At 39.1% G+C, this 17944-nt stretch overlaps 1 protein-coding gene across 3 annotated transcripts in view; it reads right to left on the bottom strand.

Moving 5' to 3' along the window:
- Positions 1 to 218: 218 nt before the first annotated feature.
- The window catches only part of LOC114567969 (cytoplasmic phosphatidylinositol transfer protein 1), an 88355-nt gene continuing 70629 nt past the window's right edge, over positions 219 to 17944 (bottom strand). For 2 of the 3 annotated variants that reach the window (XM_028597290.1, XM_028597281.1), the window contains exons 3-9: positions 14310 to 14398; positions 12700 to 12707; positions 11071 to 11142; positions 7195 to 7290; positions 6452 to 6607; positions 5512 to 5575; positions 219 to 4013 (exon numbers count right to left, since the gene is read on the bottom strand). In XM_028597290.1, coding sequence (XP_028453091.1) covers positions 3655 to 4013; positions 5512 to 5575; positions 6452 to 6607; positions 7195 to 7290; positions 11071 to 11142; positions 12700 to 12707; positions 14310 to 14398 — 844 coding nt within the window. In that variant the 3' untranslated portion in view covers positions 219 to 3654. Of the gene's footprint in view, positions 4014 to 4509; positions 4650 to 5511; positions 5576 to 6451; positions 6608 to 7194; positions 7291 to 11070; positions 11143 to 12699; positions 12708 to 14309; positions 14399 to 17944 lie in introns of all 3 variants that reach the window. The other variant, XM_028597295.1, reaches the window with a different exon arrangement.

The following is a 17944-nucleotide window of genomic DNA, read 5'->3' on the forward strand; positions in this document are numbered from 1 at the left end:
GGGGGAGAGAGACGGGGATGACACGCAGCAAAGGGCAGCAGGTCGGATTCGAACCCGCGCCACTGAAGGACATACTGAAATTAAATGTTCACCAGGGCCCATGTAGTAAGATCATGTTAACTTGGGAGCTGCACCATTTAGATGTTGGGTTTTCATGGACAAAAGAGATAAGAGGTAATGTGAAACATGCATGCTGTACAGAAAGAAAAATAACACTGTTGCAATAGCTAGTAAAGTTTATTTATCTATTTCAGAAAAAGTATATCAATAATTACAACAAAGAACCAAATGAACCTCAAAGGGAAGTAAAATATAACAATTACAATAATAGTTAAAGTGGAAGAACTAAGAGCGACTTCCAGCAGTCAAAAACAAATGGCACTTAGGGCCTGTTTCACAAAGCAGGATTAATCGAGAAAGCGGATCTGATCGCCAACACAGAACAGTTCCGTACACTACATAACTCAGTGATCCTGGTTGGTGAGACAGGTCCCAGTTATCAGGAGACAGCACAACAGCCTGGCTGAATGCAAACTGTATCGGGGGAGGGGAGGAGGAGCAAAAAGCTTGGTCCTTTTATCCAAAGTATTAATGAGAAACAAATTTAGATTTTCCTTCAAACAATACAGCAACCACAAATTCAAAGTACAGCAGGTTTACTAAAGAAACAACAGAAAAGCCAATAACCTCTCAATTACCATGGCAAGAAAACGTCAAAGCTGACACCCTACTAAAAAGAAAAGCAATTTGTTTACAACTGGTACAAATAATTTTGCCCTGCAAGGGCATGAAAAAGCAACTGGAGAGTCCAAAGTGCACCACTATGAGGAACCTTGAAACTTGATTGAGAAGAGTAAACTTAACGGAATTTAGTATCCTCAATAGATAACAACATCATAGATAAAGACACATTAAAACAAACCTTTAAATCAGGTCTGTGGAGCAGTTATCTTTATCGCACAAACACTAAAGAATATCCTTCTCTGTCTATTTGAAATCTTTGAGCACATTCATGTCACATCAGTAATGCAACTTAGAACAGATTAAATGTAAGAAACCTACTATATCAGCCATTAACAATAGTATTTACAATAACTAATATGTTACTCTTTTAAACAGAGCAAAGCTTAATGTTACACAATTGGATATTATTTTGCATTATTTTTAACAGCCCATGGTAGATCAAACATATCCCTGGATCTCTGTGTTCCTGACAAGAGAGATGGTCAATACCAGAGTTGTAAGTATGTAAAATCTATACATAATAGATCAATACAGAGGGCCAATAACTGGTATATAACATTTGTATCCTCAAAAGGCAAAGACAAAAGCTACCGTTACAGATAAATAGCTACAGTTGTTTTGTTTAACAAAAGCAAGTGAGAAACAGTACATAATATTAACAATATTTTATGGCAAAACCACTGAGGACTCTCTCCTCGAATATCCTCTTTTAAGTCACTATACTGTTTTATAGGACTTTGGTCCAACAAACCCCACAAAACTGTTTTGTAACACATTTCTTCATTGTCAAATGAGGTGTTAAAGAATGGAAAGTGCAAAATGCATTTGCACTGTAAAGTAAGAAGTAATTGGTAAGAATAGGGTACAAAAATATTCTAATTACTTGAAATAGAATAACAAGTAAGCCCTGATACTTTAGAGTCAGATGATGTAGTTTGATGCAATTAATTTGATCTGATTATGTAGTAGTTTGGCTTGTGTGTTATGGGGCCGTAGCCCATTTATTATTGGTAATATGCAACATTTGAGATAAAAAAAACAGGCAAAGAAATGGTGATGATACAATAGTTGCATGCAGAGGCACTGAGTTGAAAGAGTTTGTAGGTCTATATTCTGAGCATGCTTACGTTTCACTCAAAATCTGCTTTTACTACAATACAAAATTAGTACAGAGTTTCCAAAGTTGGCATTCACTATTTTCCCTACAGCATCACCAAATATACTGTACCAATCCATTAATTTACAATATATACATATATGCTTCACATAATATGTAGATATGTTGTGAACATTCCATGCAGCATATAAAACCCTTTATTTGAGTAGCCAATGTGTGGAAAAAAGGGGTTTCAAAGAATAACTTGCTGTCCTCATGTATTTATTTCTCCTTTCAGATTAACTAACAGTACATGCCCAGCACAAATACAGGGGCACTGCAAAAGATGTTCCCGTTTCAAAATCATTTTCCGCGCCTACCAAAACACTAGGTCAGTATTACCAACCATCAACCATCACTGGCAAAGTAAAATGTATCCACACTTCTGCAAACACTATGCAGCTATTAAAGCACATACTCAAGTCAGCTTGATGCATGTGCCCTTCTCCTCAAATCAAGCTTTGAGTAGTCATTACCTCCAATGTGCACAAAGATCAGTCAATGCTTAAAAACTCCCCAAAATGGCCTTGTTCCTACATATGACAAAGTGATTTGCTGATTTGATAAAATTGGATCATGTTTATGTCACATGAGATGTCCAGCATTAGTTTCAGGCAACATTTTAATTATTATTTTTTTGTACTGGCCTCTGAGTCAACTTGAGTAAGATATATGCAGTACTAAACTTCAACAAATTACATTTTAGAAACATTAAACTGTCATGCTAAAACCGCAAGTGCAGATAACAACAGCTTAAGGTACAACGTTACTGCTAATATGCAAATGATTTCTGATGTGTAAACATTCCAAGGGTTAAGTATACTGGTATAGTACATACAATAGTTGGTGTATTGTAATATCTGTGGAGGTATAAAAAGTCACTGTTTGGCAAGAGGCAGGGGGAGAAAGGTAAAGTAATATCCCTGCCTTTGGAGTGCGAGTCTGGTAGAGTCAGGAAACCTGAGGTGTAAACTCTCTATGATTGTACTGATCTTGCATCTGTTGTATAATTGGAGTTTGGGATGGAAAGGATTGGTGCAATCTGATCCGCAGGCCAGTTTGGACAGCTCAGGAAACAGTTGCTAAGTGGCTCTGTTATGAGGGTACTTAGCTGTCTTTCTGGTGTGTGTTACTCTAACATATTATATCTACTGTGCTACTTTACTTTGTGTAATTGATTTCATTTCTAATTTAATATATACAGCCATTTTACAGACTGAAAAATTCTAATATTTGTCAGGCATTCATTTGCACACATTGGCAAGACTAATAAACACCACTGGCTCTGTGGTGCTAAGGCAACTACTTCATAGTTCAACAGTTTGAAAGCAATCAGTTTGTCTGATTGAAGAAAACATAACTAAGGAAACACTAAGAATAATGTATTCATATAACAAAGAACTGCCGCTCTACAAAAATAATTAGGGATGCATTCTGTTTTGATTAGACATCACAGGTGGTTGTTATAATAGATGAGACATGTGGCTGGCTAGACACACTAGAAGAGGATTTCAGCCACAACAGGATGGCTAAGCCTACAGCCGCTTGGATGGTATCAGTGACACTGATGTAGACTTATATTGTGATTGACTGTTGTGTGTCCAGGATTATAGCAAATCATTAGATATGGCTAGAGAACTTGAATGTCTGGCCACTGGTGTTAGGAGGTTAGGCTAGACTTGTTGGGCTACTAAGACAATGGGTTTGTGAGAATAAGTCAAGCACGGGGTGGGGAAAGCCATCCAAAGTACCCTCTACTGCTCGTCAATCTCAGCAAGATCACAGTTGGAGGAGGGTGGTGTGGATGATTGAAGGTGGTTTGAATCCGGTAGTGGGCTCAGGGTAGAGCCCTGGGGGATGCCACTTGGGGCAGGGTTGGGAAGGGTCAGGGTTTCTGGAGCAGACTTTTTTCGTGGTCGGTCCTTGGGAACAGGAAGGTACTCAGGCGCATCAGTGCACATAGGGGTGGAGGGGGCGCTGGCAGGGCCAGTGAGGGAACCGGAGGACAAGGGTGTGTCGCTGATGGAGATCGACGGTGGAAAAATCCCAATCTTCTGGTTGGTGGCCTCCTGGATGGTGCGCTCAAATTCTCTCACCTCGTCCATTGTCATGTCTGGATTGGAAAAAGATCAATTGAGACCAATGAGAGGAAAAATTGGGAAAGTAGTGTTGTTGTTTTTTACTCTTTGTACATAATTTTAGAGAATTTCAGAAGAAAGACTGAAACTGTAGTTTTCTATAACTTCAAGTTATCATTAAAGCCACAGGCATACCCAGAACAATATACATTAAATATAAAACAAAGCTGGAAAAAATCATTGTGGTATTTTAATTACCAGAATGCTTCTAGTCTTCATTTGTGTTGCCTTATGGTTTCTAGATACCTTTGCAAACCTTTATGAATCTTGGCAGACTTAAATTATCATATTATTTTTATATTCAACAGTGCACCTACAGTATGCATCATTTGACTCAATGTAGGACAGAATGAGGAGATGTATGTGGACAGTTATATGTAACTGTGACAACTTCATTCACAGTCACAAACGGGTCCAGTATGAGACAGACCTGGGGCATTGGAGTGAAGAAACAATGATAAAGACACATACACTTGCTTTGTCATGGATCTCTATGTCATCCAGTGAAGATGGGTTTGTTGTGGAATGGACTTGCTGCTCATGGCAAACTTTGATGTTGGTTTTCTCATGACTTTGGCTCTCGTAATCCCGCACATCATCCAAAGTCATATCTGGAAGAAGGGGGAGGGGTGGAACGAGGGTCGAAAAGTTCTTTACTCCTCTATAATAGCTCTCCAGTTGACAAACAGGTGGGGAAGGAGTGGGTTAGGTGGCAAAGGTGCATTCCATGTGTGAGTAATGGATGATTTGTGGTTTTTAAAGTTAAAGCTTTAGAGGTCAAAGGGCTAGCTTCCCATGACCCAGAGAGTTTACAGGAGACAGCAAGACGAATCCGAGCATCACACCAGGAAGGAGGGAGAAAGGAAGGTCAAGGACATTTCAAGATTGAGGAAAGCATGAACGATCCACACCCGAAGAAGATGTTGGATCATTGGTGTGAATTTCTCAAACATGAAACATGAAAGAGTTTAGTTTAAGAGTCATTTTTATCGTGCAGGTTTCATTTGAAACAAACACTATCTGTGCCTGGACACAACAGTACAGTGTTTGTTATTAGACTGGTAGTGACAGGATTAGATGCAGGCGGAGTGATTTTAAATGCACACTGGTAAATAAACAGTAATCACACAACAGTGATTTATACAATTAATTTCAAAGAATAGTAATAACATAACACCTCAAGAAGGGTTGTAAATCAATAAGTACATACAAATACAAATGTAAAGGTGTTATGAACTATTTATGCATTCCTTAAAGGTTCACTTGAGCAGTTATTCACAATGAAAAGGGATTGATTTCATCTAGGAATATTTATATACTTATTTAAATGAAAAACTAAATGCTATTGTGTAAGCAATACATTCATGATATCTTGGTTTGAGTAAATAGTTAATGATGGAAAGTTTGAAATGTGCTGTTAATTAGCTAAAGTGTATAGACAGCAGGACTGTACAAAAGGGCTGCTAGACCTACCAATCCACTCATCCACCCAAGCAAATGCCTGTCTATGTCCCAGCAGCAGTACATCCCGAACCACCTGTAACACAACACAATGACGCTCATAAAATAGTTACTCATGAAACATCTTTTTGATAAAGGTTCCAAATTGTAAAAAGTGAGATATATAATTTCTCTCTTGATTATAAAGCAGGCCAATGTGGTATATAAATACTTTGAAAGAATGCTCAATCCACTGACAAATGCAGTGCACACAACCCGTATTCAGAAACTGTGCCTTTAAACGAGCCGCCACGACTTACGTACGGTTGTGAAGTCACTACTATTACTAGTAGTAATATACATCATACTATATATAAGTGCCGCTACAGTGCCGTTACACTCATTCCCCTGCTGCAGTGACAGTGCAAAGGTGCTAAGAGACGCTGAGAGAGCAGACCGGGCTTTTTTGGGAGGAGGGGCTGAAAGAGACCGGCGCTAAAACGGAGCATTTCAGACAGAGGGGGAATACAGACAGGCAGTATGAGTAAAATAATGTTTTTTGAACATTAAAGCAAGTAAACATATTAGTAGAAATTAAAGATATAATTATGAACCTGAAAATGAGCATAATATGGGACCTTTAATCAATGTTATGTTTAAAAGCAAAATATTCAAGATTCAGGGTTTAGAAGACGAATGTACTTAGCGTCTTTAGGATTTTAAATTATAATTCAGCTCAGTGGAAAAAGTACTTTAACCAGCTGCCTCAGGACAACATCATATAGAATAGTTTTTTTTTTTTTTTATATATATATAACAATGAGCAAATGGTTTGGGGGACTGGACCAAAATAAATGAACTTAGCCAAGTAAAGAAGTATAGATGTAAAGATCTATTTCTTCAACAAGGTTAACTAAATGTATGAAGAAAAAAAAAGAAAGATCTTATATTCATCTCACAGGCGACCTCTCACCTTGTGCACAAACTGCTCCACACGTGTCTGCAGACCCCACACCTCAAACTTGACAGTGACAAGTTTGTATGAGCACATGATGGGATCCTGGGTGTCCCTCCAGCCCTCCTGAAGAATCCCCCGCGACGTCTTTTCTGACTTGAAATATCTCAAGTCCTGCGATGGGATGGGGCGGGGGAAATGAACACACATGCACGTTTATTAACCCAAACCGTCAAGCATTGTTGTTTCTGCACCACAGTGGAGAGATGTAAAAGCCTAAAAGTGCATGCATGACTGAATGCCAGAATTAAATACACATAAGAGCTGAGGCTATCTGTTATCTGAAGATCATTACCAGCTCTCACACTTCACAGGCTTTTAGACTCCAGATGAATGCTGTGTGAGCTGGCAGAGGCATACAGTATAAAGCAGCAGAATTCAGCTGCGAGTGTTTGGGCCTCAATATCAAATTTAACAGACCGAAATAATAATACCAAGCATACTATTATCTTCCTTCTGAAGATCCTCATAGAGATAGAAAAACTTTCTTACTCGAAATGATCGGATATAAAAACAATTTAGAAACAGAGAAAACCATTTGAGTAAGATAAAAACATGACAGAAACTAAGATCACACAGTTTCATCTAAATCACAGTTTTACTAAAGCATTTCCAGATTCAACACTACACTTAAAGTTCTCCAGGAGCGTTAATTCCCAACAGCCATGAGCATCTGCACACTCACACCTCCACAAGCTCACCTCAGACTCTTTGTAGTAGCGCTCAGGGATCTCATCGTAGGCGATGTCGACGAAACACACCTCCCTCTCCTGCTCCTTCAACTCGGTATCAAAGATCTGAAAGCAGAACAGATCGGTTTTCCAGCGCTCACTGCAGCCTCTGCTTGCCAGAGTAGCCTTCTGGCAAATAAAAATACACTTTAGAAATGTGTCTTTTCCAGGTTACATCATCACATATGTGGCTGGCAAACCTGCCATTCTGCTTGACTCAAAAGTTGGAAATTATTCATACTGTTACTAACGCTTGACTGTGCATCTTGTCACTCTCTGTCCCTTTGTCGCTCAGCCAAACTCTAGAAACACATGTATTTGCTTACATAACCATTAGGGGGGGCTCTGTGCCCATGTCTTATATTTGTTTCTGTGCCAAATGACACAGTGCTGATTGCAATTACTGTATAATTTGTTAAGTGTGCAACCTTCTTATTCCTTCTAAGTCTTTCTTATTCTTACTGTATTGTTATTAACCATTAGTTCTTGTGCTGTTTATTATATAGACCTTTTTACTAAAATAAAATCAAGTATGAATGTATTTACTTTTACATGTATATTTATCAAGTCATTAATCTATCCATAGTCATGTAGTCAATGTGTGTGTTTAAAGTAAGGTTAGAGGTCACAGGTTTCATGTAAGGCATTTACCTTTAATTTAACTATTGTAAAGGCAGGCTGCTAGAAGATTAAAATGAATGTAAAAAAAAAAACAGATATAAAAAAGGATAGAGATACCCAATATCCTTCCACATTATATCTTTTGTTTAAGAGAAACATTTGAGGAAAATGTTCCTCTCTACTTTTACACATTGTAGGCTGAATAAAGTCTAAATGTGTTATTACTATAGATACATAGTCTGAAGATTTTATTAAAGGAACACGCCGACTTATTGAGACTTTAGCTTATTCACCGTATCCCCCAGAGTTAGATAAGTCCATACACACCCTTCTCATCTCCGTGTGTCGTAACTCTGTCTGACACACCCACCGCTAGCCTAGCTTAGCACAGATCCTGGAGGTAACCGGCTCCATCTAGCCTACTGCTCCCAATAAGTGACAAAATAACGGCAACATGTTCCTATTTACACGTTGTGATTTGTATACTCACAGCATGTACAAATAACAAGGTCACATGAGACACAGCCGTCTTCTAACCGTATACATACTGGGAACTATTCTCCACAGAAGGCGAAGCACTGCTACTTGGGCGGAGTGATTAGCGCAATACCTGAAAAGCACCGTTGTTACTCTCTGCTCCTCACCACGGGGCTTCTCAGGTACTGCGGGCAAATCACTCCGCCCATGTAGCAGAAGTAGCAGTGCTTCGCCTTGCCATGTTGTTTTGAGCTTTGCTTCTCAACAAAATTTTTACTTGCAACTTTCTCTCTCTCTCTCTCTCTCTATCTCTCTCTCTCAGCCCCTTATCAGAGATAAGGAGAAAAAAGAGAGGACAACAAATTGGCATCCCATGAATGATAACAGTGTTCCCCAGTAAATGTAACCTTGTTATGACCTGTAAATGTAGCATCCCTTAAGGCCATGACATGACCCAAAAAAAGACACTACTACATTTCCCTCCACACTAACCATAGCTTTGTTCCTACTTCTCCCAACATGACAGAAACACTGCTATAGTATCAATCTTGTTCATCGTAATCCTAAAATATATAAATGTCCTTAGCTACACAAGTCTGTATGCCAACAATTGTTGGTACACTTCATTATAACAGCTTTCCAGTGTGAATACACAACAAAGTCAAAACACAGGCAGACAGTAGATGGCCATTGCAGCACACACAGCTGGGCATTTGTCCTAAAATGCTCAGCAGATAGGCTCCCTGAAGGCTAATAGTAATCACAGTCTCAATAAAAACAATTGATTGTACTGCAATTCATCAGTCTCAAAATGAAAAAAAGACACTAAAAAGAATAGACCAATCTCATCCATGGCATGCATAAGAGATAATCATTAACTGAATACAATGAGGTTGATATTATTTTTAGAAATATCAGTTCATACAAACGTTAGGGCATTGCAAATTTGGAAATGATTTAATAAGGTATGGATGCATTTTCTGCTCAACAGGAGGAATGCATCAAGTTGAGGATGTTCTAATTTATTAAAACTAATTAAATGTCTGATTCATTGCAACATATGCTGTTCAGCAAGGACTCAAGACACCCTGAGTGGACAGACCGATGTTATGCCATCAGAATCCATACATGGGAAAACATTACACTTGTACAGAGAGAATGTTATATAAAAACACACTGCATTCATATTCTTTCACAGCATCCTATATAGCAAATACACCTCCCATACTTATGAACTACTTATACAATGTCATAAAACATGCAAAGCTTCTTGTTTGTTTGCCCTAAAGATGTTTGACAAAGTAGTGCATCTGTATCATTGCATTATTAGTGTGTAGACAATGAAATGTATGCACCACTCTTATACATGTTTATGCAACTGAACTGTGATTTGTCTCAGTTTTTATTCATTTGGTGCATTTGCTGTAGGCAATTTCTGTTAGATTTAATAAAAGAGCCTTTGATATGTGGCCTTGTCGTGTCAAACCAAACAAGCATCAATCTAAAACATCACTATGTTTAATGCACACTGACAGTCTGTTCATTTCTGTCTTCCTCTGCACTTTATGAGTGTATCCTCCCTTTATACAACAACAAAATCACTGGCATTTGAAGCAAACTATAAGCACACAGTATCATTAACTTGCTGGCCGCCCACCATGATATATTTCAAGCAGTTTGTCCTTTGCACACTGCCCTACCATTCTTCTTCCTCACTGTCCAGGTAGTGGCACCCTTTCATTTGATGACTAATGCTCCTATAAACTGGAGAGTGGAGTAAAATATAGAGAGAAAGAAAGTGAGGAGGCTAACAGCCTAAATGAAATTAGCTATCCAACAAGTGAAGCAGTTTTTGGCAGACTCTCAAGGCGCATAGTATATTTGGCATTATGATACAACAGGATTGCAAATGAGGTGCTGTGTGATGCCAAATCTGCCCGGATGGTTTTAGTCATGTAGCCTTTGCAGAGGTCTTGTTTTCTACAATATGCTATGAGATATTTTGGGTTTTAAATTGGCCTATTTTGCTGTACAGATTTCTGTATAAGAGGGGACCGTAGACAAGCAGCAGATGTATATTAAGCTGAGAGATTTTTATAGGAGAACAGGACGGATTTATTGACTGGGTCTACGGGCCGATATAAGCTTAGTGCAGGCATATCAGTATCTGTTTGTCAATCCATCCCTCCTCCTGGACGGACAGACATGCAATTGTACGTACAGAGTACTCATACCAGACTCCTTGTCAGAGTTCACCATTGAGAAATAGAGCTGGGCAATATATCAATATTATATCGAAAGTGTTGTCTTTTCCTGGTTTTAAAGGTTGCATAACAGTAAAGTGATGTCATTTTCTGAACTTACCAGACTGTTGTAACTGTTCTATTATTTGCCTTTACTCACTTTGTCATTATATCCACATTACTGATGATTATTTATCAAAGATCTCATTGTGTAAATATTTCGTGAAAGCAACAATAGTCAACACTACAATATCGTTGCGGTAACGATATCAAGGTATTTGGTAAAAAATATCGTGATATTTGATTTTCTCCATATCGCCCAGCCCTATTGAGAAATGTGCCGAAATCCCCCAAACCACTACACTCAAAGCTCTTATCACACATACACATCCTCTCAAACCACTACGAAAAGCTCTTATTACACACACACACACACACACACACACACACACACACACACACACACACACACACACACACACACACACACACACAGTATACTCACATTGTCATTGCATCCTTTGTTGTCCTCGTATTTTGTCTCTATGTGGATGGAGAACTTGGGCAGGAATGAGCACTGTGGATAAAGAAAGACAAAGATGTGACACCGCTTGTAATAACATAAATAAATTAAAAGCAACGGTGCTCAAAAGTAGCCCTGCACATCAAAGTTGTCATTGTTGTTCCATTGCCTTTTAGCATTTAAAGAATTTAAAGAGTAAATATAGAAGTGGTGAACAGTTTATCCTGTAGAAAGTTAATAGTCCTTACTTCTGGTGATAATACACATTACAGTTACTTGTTTTGGGTGTATGTCTGAACTCTAGTTTACTGTATGACAAATAGCTGTCAAAAAGAGGCCACTTAGTAATACACTTTGTTGTAACTTCTTTCAATGGTAGCTAAGTACTTTACTGTACTTTATTAACACAGACTGTCAAAGCTGCTGTTAGATTTCGGTCTCTCTTTCTCTCTCTCATGTTCCTTCTCATTGTGTAGTGCAAAACAAAAGTCCAGTCTGTGATTATATAGTATGTCAATTTCTATCTCTTTGTCAACATTGACAAAAGCCAAGACAATCTGACTTTTGAGTCTTTTGCCTAAAAACAAATTTTGGCATGGCTAAACCAACTCATACGTAAACACAAAACGCCCCCACACATATACTGAGGCAATATCAAGCATTCTGTCGCTGCAACATTGTTGTCTTTCCCCTCTTGCCCCCGCACCCTAAAGTGGCGTGACTCATCTGTTGACATATTTCTCCCTGTGCACAACAGAAGCCCTATAGCTAAGCTGTGGTTAATCACAGGACACTTAGGCAGTTCTGTGTGTGTGTGTGTGTGTGTGTGTGTGTGTGTGTGTGTGTGTGTGTGTGTGTGTGTGTGTGTGTGTGTGTGTGTGTGTGTGTGTGTGTGTGTGTGTGTGTGTGTGTGTGTGTGTGTGTGTGTGTGTGTGTGTGTGTGTGTGAATGTCAAAGGGTGCACTTGCAGTGAAAAACACACAGAATGACAGCACTGTTACCATATAGAACATAGTGGAGAATTTAGCAGCTCAAGTACAAGATATTTTTCACAAGAGTTGTTAGGAGACCAAAACAGAGCGATAAAGTAATATGAATATGTAACTTTTTAGGAACGTTTTGGTAACATTTAGCGGGTCGGCAGAAAAAAAAATCCAAATGAATGTCAATATTGCTCTGTTTATTCTGGATGTGTAAATAGTTAATGGTTTACTAGCACGTTCGCCATAACAACTTTAAAAAGGTGATAACTGTCAATGTTGCGATTAAGTGGGCATAAATAAATCTATTCATTCCAATTAAACACTCATAAAATATTTTTCCTTGCCACCATATCCAACCAGATTTAGCACTAGTTTTAATCCTTACATTTTATTTGAATGTCTGATTTTTAGTAAATATAGTGCCCTGAAAATGGTTGACAAATGGAACAAAAAAATAATGTCCTAGTGGCCTGTGATTTATGTGCATTAATAATTGTGAGGGGTCAAGATTCTTGTTTTTCTTCATTTTGGAGACACCAGTGATGATCAGCACTGTCCACACTCAATGTGGCCACTGGTGCACCATAATGCACTCAAAGACATACAGTGTTACATAGAGGATACTTACTGTATATTCTACAGACCGTGGCGTGGGGTGACACAAGCAGAAACAGAACACAGGAGAAACACAGTTAGTTATGCAGATTCTTCCAATTTTCCACAGCATGAAAGGAAATAGCCACAATGTACAAAAATGTGTGAGACATACAGAAAGTGCATAGTGGCTGTCAAATACAGTATCTGATATCTCACATCATCCCTGCCTTAGTCACTTTATCCTCTACTTACTTTAATTTGCTCTTATCAAAAAGAAATTCCCTTTTATCTATACTCCTCAGCTTGTAACACTTTTCCCCTTAGATCAGGATCATTAAAGCATCACAGAAATGGGCACCGCGGCTCTGATCATTGCACTCCTGACTACTGGTTGCTTGTAATGTCGGCGATTTAGGAAGCAAGGCTTATTCCACTTCTGCGCTCGTTGAACATCAGCGTGGATCAAAAGCATTTGCTTCACGGCAAAACTGGAAACTTATATGCACGCCAGCTTTAACATGTTTTGCATGTCAATAACATGTTTGTGCTTTCTCATACCATGTCGTTCTGGCAAACTGACACAGTGTAGCAGAAAGCTGCGATGGTGCAACTGACAGTGGGATCAGTGTGTGTCAGCATTAAGCAATTTCTGTCTAGAGACACTGTCCCATGTCAATACTATCACCTTTTAGAGTTGAAGGTTACACTTTATTGATCAATGTTGCAAAATCCTCCTTTTGTCTTCAGAGATTTAATTTACGTTTTGCATAGAATGCTATAAAACCGCTTATTTCCAATGTCGCTGCATGCGGCTCAGGATCCTTCCGATAAAACCCTCACATCCTTCAGAAATTACGTATGAAGTAGCTGAAAAGTGAGCGTCGGAACAACCTGAATTATACAGCACATGTCTGAAGTTGCACAGGGACTTTGGTAGAAAAGCTTTTTCCTTCCTTTTAAAAATGTATTAAAAAATGCAGTGGAGATTAGCAATCTTTGACTTGTTTGAGTGCTAGAATTTACTCTTTTATTTTCACACACAACTCCAACTCCCTAAAAACATCCAGTCAGTACCAAATGGTGAGTGCTGAGTAAACTGTTGAGAAGCTGACCTTTTAAAGAAGCTTCATGTGACTACAATACAAAACTATTCTAGCCTGAGCTATTGTAGCCTCTATTTCAAAACATGACAAGTATTATAGAGAAGTAGAGAAGCAGCACGGTGGCTCAGTGGTTAGCACTTCTGCCTCACAGCAAGAAGGTTCTGGGTTTGAACCCAGGTCGTCCCAGGCCTTCCTGTGTGGAGTTTGCATGTTCTCTCCGTGCTTGTGTGGGTTTCCTCCGGGTGCTCCGGTTTCTTCCCACCATAAAGACATGCATGCAACTAGGACTACAGTTGAAAATTAGCTGACTGGCAACACTGGCGCATTTACAGAAATGTTGATTAATGTGCATTGTCCTAATCAAAATAAATACATCTTAAGCAGTAGGGCTCTCCTATTGTTACTGCAGCTTACTGGATTTGATATGATGTGAGTTTTGAATGTGTAAGGTATGTGGTATAAAAAAAAGTGTCATAAAAAAGCTACTAAAGATTGATTAGCTGGCAGTCCAACAAACACATTTACTCTGTATGCTCACCTGTTATGGTGTAAGGGTAGTAGTTCCATGCTTTCTCTGTCACGTAGAAGATTTTCGGAACCACTGCTCGAGCCCAGGTGGGTAATTTACTGCAGAGAGACATTAAGACAGACAGAGAGGAGAGAGACTGTGAGCATGTAGCAGTGAAGCCGGGATGGGGGATGGGGAGATTGCTTTCATTATCGCATCAATCATTAAAAAAAAAACTTGTTCCACTTGTGAAAGGAGAATCTGTGTACATTGAAACTGAGGGATGCTGTGAAAAGAATCCTTCCAAAAGCTTTAATTCAGGGGAGATGCTACGGGAGACCAAACACATGTTTCTCTGCACACCAGGTTATCTCAATGGTACCTAAAGATTTTCAACTAATGATAGGGCAGTGTTGTGCTGGACGTTTTCTTGGCTCGGCACAGTAACTGCCTGGAGTCTACTGGATAAGACTTCAGGCTAACAAGACATAATGTGTTGGTTAGTGAGCCCTAGAGGTGCTGGTAGGTACATTTAGTTATCTTTGGAAAGAACCAGGCTAGCTGTTTCCCCTTGTTTTTAGTCTTTATGCTAAACTAGCTGAAGCTTCACATTTATCATACAGAGCATACAGAGAGTGGTATCAATCTTCTTAAACTCTCAGCATGAAAGCAAATATTCCCAAAATGTCGAACTAACCTTTCTCCCTCTTCTATTAGTTCTCGAGCCCCTTTTGGCACCCTGAACCTTTCTGTATCATCGACCATGTGTTCACAGAATTACAGTATGCTGCCAATATGTGCACTTTGTGTGTAATGCTTGACATTCTCTGATCTCTGGTAAGACTGCAATTGAGGCTGCATTGAGAACTTATTTATGAGCAGGCTTTCGTGCAGCCTGCCTTCATCTCCGCTTCCTTTGATTGACATGGAAAACAAGTTCTTAAGGAGAACAAAAATGGCGCCAACTGAATCGTGACGGCTGTGAATAAAAACAGCCATCGACGATCACATTGTGTGAATGTTGGCAATCTCTTTCTCTCTCTCTCTCTCTGACTGACAGTCCTCCCACACCTCCATCTGTTGATTTCTCCCATTCCCTCCTTGTTCTTTTAAAGATCTTTGCCAATGGCTGCTGTGACGGGGGCCTACTTTGCCAAGCATGTAGGCGTGGTGGGTAGCTGCTCTGAGTTTTCAGGCTAAAGCAGACGTTTGTATTCAGAAGAAAAAACATAAAATACACCCTAATTCAGTTGAACACATCCACGGAAAGGCAACACTTTATTTAATCATAAAATCAACTATCTGCTCTCCGCTCTTAATGAAAGTAATTGACAGAACAAGCGTGGAATCGATGTGCAGATCGAATGGGATAAGACAAAATAGTGAAGTACAGCGCAAGCAGATTGTGAGGGCTAATGGGATGGTTGCAGTGTGACAGAACGAGTCCAGATTGACTTCTCTGCTGGTGAATCAGTGCTAATAGTTTTTTGGCAGAGCCAGATGGATGGGCAGTTGAATGGGGCAGAACAGTGGTTAGTTATGGAAAATCACATTAATTTAATAAAACGTACATTATCTTCTTACATTTTACATAAGTTAATGTAATGTCACAGATATTAGTTCATTATTATTTAATTCACTGGAATTCATCTCATGGTTTAGTTATTTTCTGATCTTACACTGCAGAGGTTTTTTGTGTTTTTCTTTCTTTTTTCATTCAGGAGTGAGTATTTTTGTTGTTGTATGGGACTCATCAGCTTTGTGTTTAGTTTGCTTCCCTGACAGAATGTAAAAAACTTCTCTAGAACAAATCCAACAAATTTGGAACAAAATTTTACTTTAACAAAATGTCAGCTACTCTGGAAAGGTTTTTCCATCCAAGCTGAAGATGTAAATGGACATGCATGCTGAGAGTTTGGATTCTTCCTTTTAATATCTCTGTTGAAATTCCCTCAATGGGTAAAGTAAGCTGTTGAAATTGCATAAAGAAAAAAAAACAAAACAAAGAAATGTCACTGTGAAATAAAAGAACTGGCCGGAAGCACTTAAAAACACAACAGAAACACAAAATCAGGTGTTGCAGTGCTTAGCGCAGGGTTGCGCGTCCTTTCAGGGGCCATGGTAGGTGAGTTAAGCCAGAAAAAGTGAACGTCATGCGGCGATGACAGTTAAGTTTAGGCACCAAAACGACTTGTAAGCGTTTCCTGGGTGAAAGTATTTTGTTTTTCTCCGCATAGTGAACTCCGTTCTCCGGCTTAAAAGGCCCTGTGTTTCATGTTGACACCACATTGTGCTACTTCATTTAATTTCTTCATTCTATTTGATATTGAAGTGCATAAGTGTTTCGACATGGCCGGCAGAGTGCCACTATATCCATGGTATTGGAAGGGGAATTTATTTCTTGCATATTTTGTTTTGTTGTGCAAAATCAAAAAACATCCCCCTCTGCTTTCTTCACAAATCGCACCCTAATAAAACCTAACGTCATACTCCATTGTGTTTTGTCTGATTGCTGGTTATGCGATTGGCCACCGCAGTATGACGTTGGGTTGCGTTTATATTATTACACAATATTATATATTGATTCTGTTTCAACTTCTGCCGCAGGGCTGCTGTGGGTTTTTTTCCGCATTCCCTGCGGTCCCCATCGCTGCAGCCTAAACGCACTACCCATATTCAAATGAATGGGAGGACTGTTTTTTTCGCTGCTACAGCTGATTTGGTGTGAATGCAGCCTTAAACATAGAGGGTGCAATGGCTTTAGCATGTCTAGCAACTTCTGTTCCTTTGCTATGCAAACCATGACTTATTTACTGTACAAAAAAAGCCTGGAGCAACTTTTGTGGAACTTGATAATAAAGTGTTCCATTTTTATTCTTAATTCTTTTATTAAATACATTGTAAATTGCATGCCTGAATGGAAGCCCAACTTATCTCTGATTGCTCCCTCTGCATTCTTCATCTCCCCTCCCCTGAAGAGCAGAGCTGTGCTGACTCAGCATAATTAGTTCCCTGGCATCGTGAACGCTGACACAGGTGTTGGTGCTAAAACAAATGACCTACAGCATCTCTGCCCCCTCTCTATTCTCCCTCTCTTGTCCTTATTTATTTTTATTTTTTTTATCTTTTTCCCTTGCGGTCATTTTCTTTTCTTCTTTTTTTTCTTCACACATTCTCCATCCTATTCCGTCATATCTCTTGGATTCATGTTTGCCTAACTAAACTCTGTGTGTGTGTGTGTGTGTGTGTGTGTGTGTGTGTGTGTGTGTGTGTGTGATTTGCGGGTATGGGGTGATATATAACTGATGGATAAGTAAAAAAGTGTGTTTGCAAAGCTTACCAGCCTTATCAAAGGGCTCAATGTTATCTTGGCCAGTTGATATATACACTTTACTTTGTACTGCAGGTATTTCCAGCTTGAGGAAATTATTGCTTTTGAGCTGATTTGTTCATTGAGTGAGAAAGTTCAGAAACAAGAGATCTAGTCCTAGGTGGCGAGCAACACTTTAGGACCATGAGCCTAACAGGAAAGCCAATTAAATAATTTAAAAATACCAATTGTAAACCTCATTGTTGTAGTGTTTCACTTCTGCATTCCTCAGACATACTCTGTGGTTTCATGATGCCTTTAATCTTAAATTAACTATTAACAAAATTTGAGTTTC

This window comes from Perca flavescens, chromosome 2, assembly GCF_004354835.1.
Source record: "Perca flavescens isolate YP-PL-M2 chromosome 2, PFLA_1.0, whole genome shotgun sequence".
Lineage (NCBI taxonomy): Eukaryota > Metazoa > Chordata > Actinopteri > Perciformes > Percidae > Perca > Perca flavescens.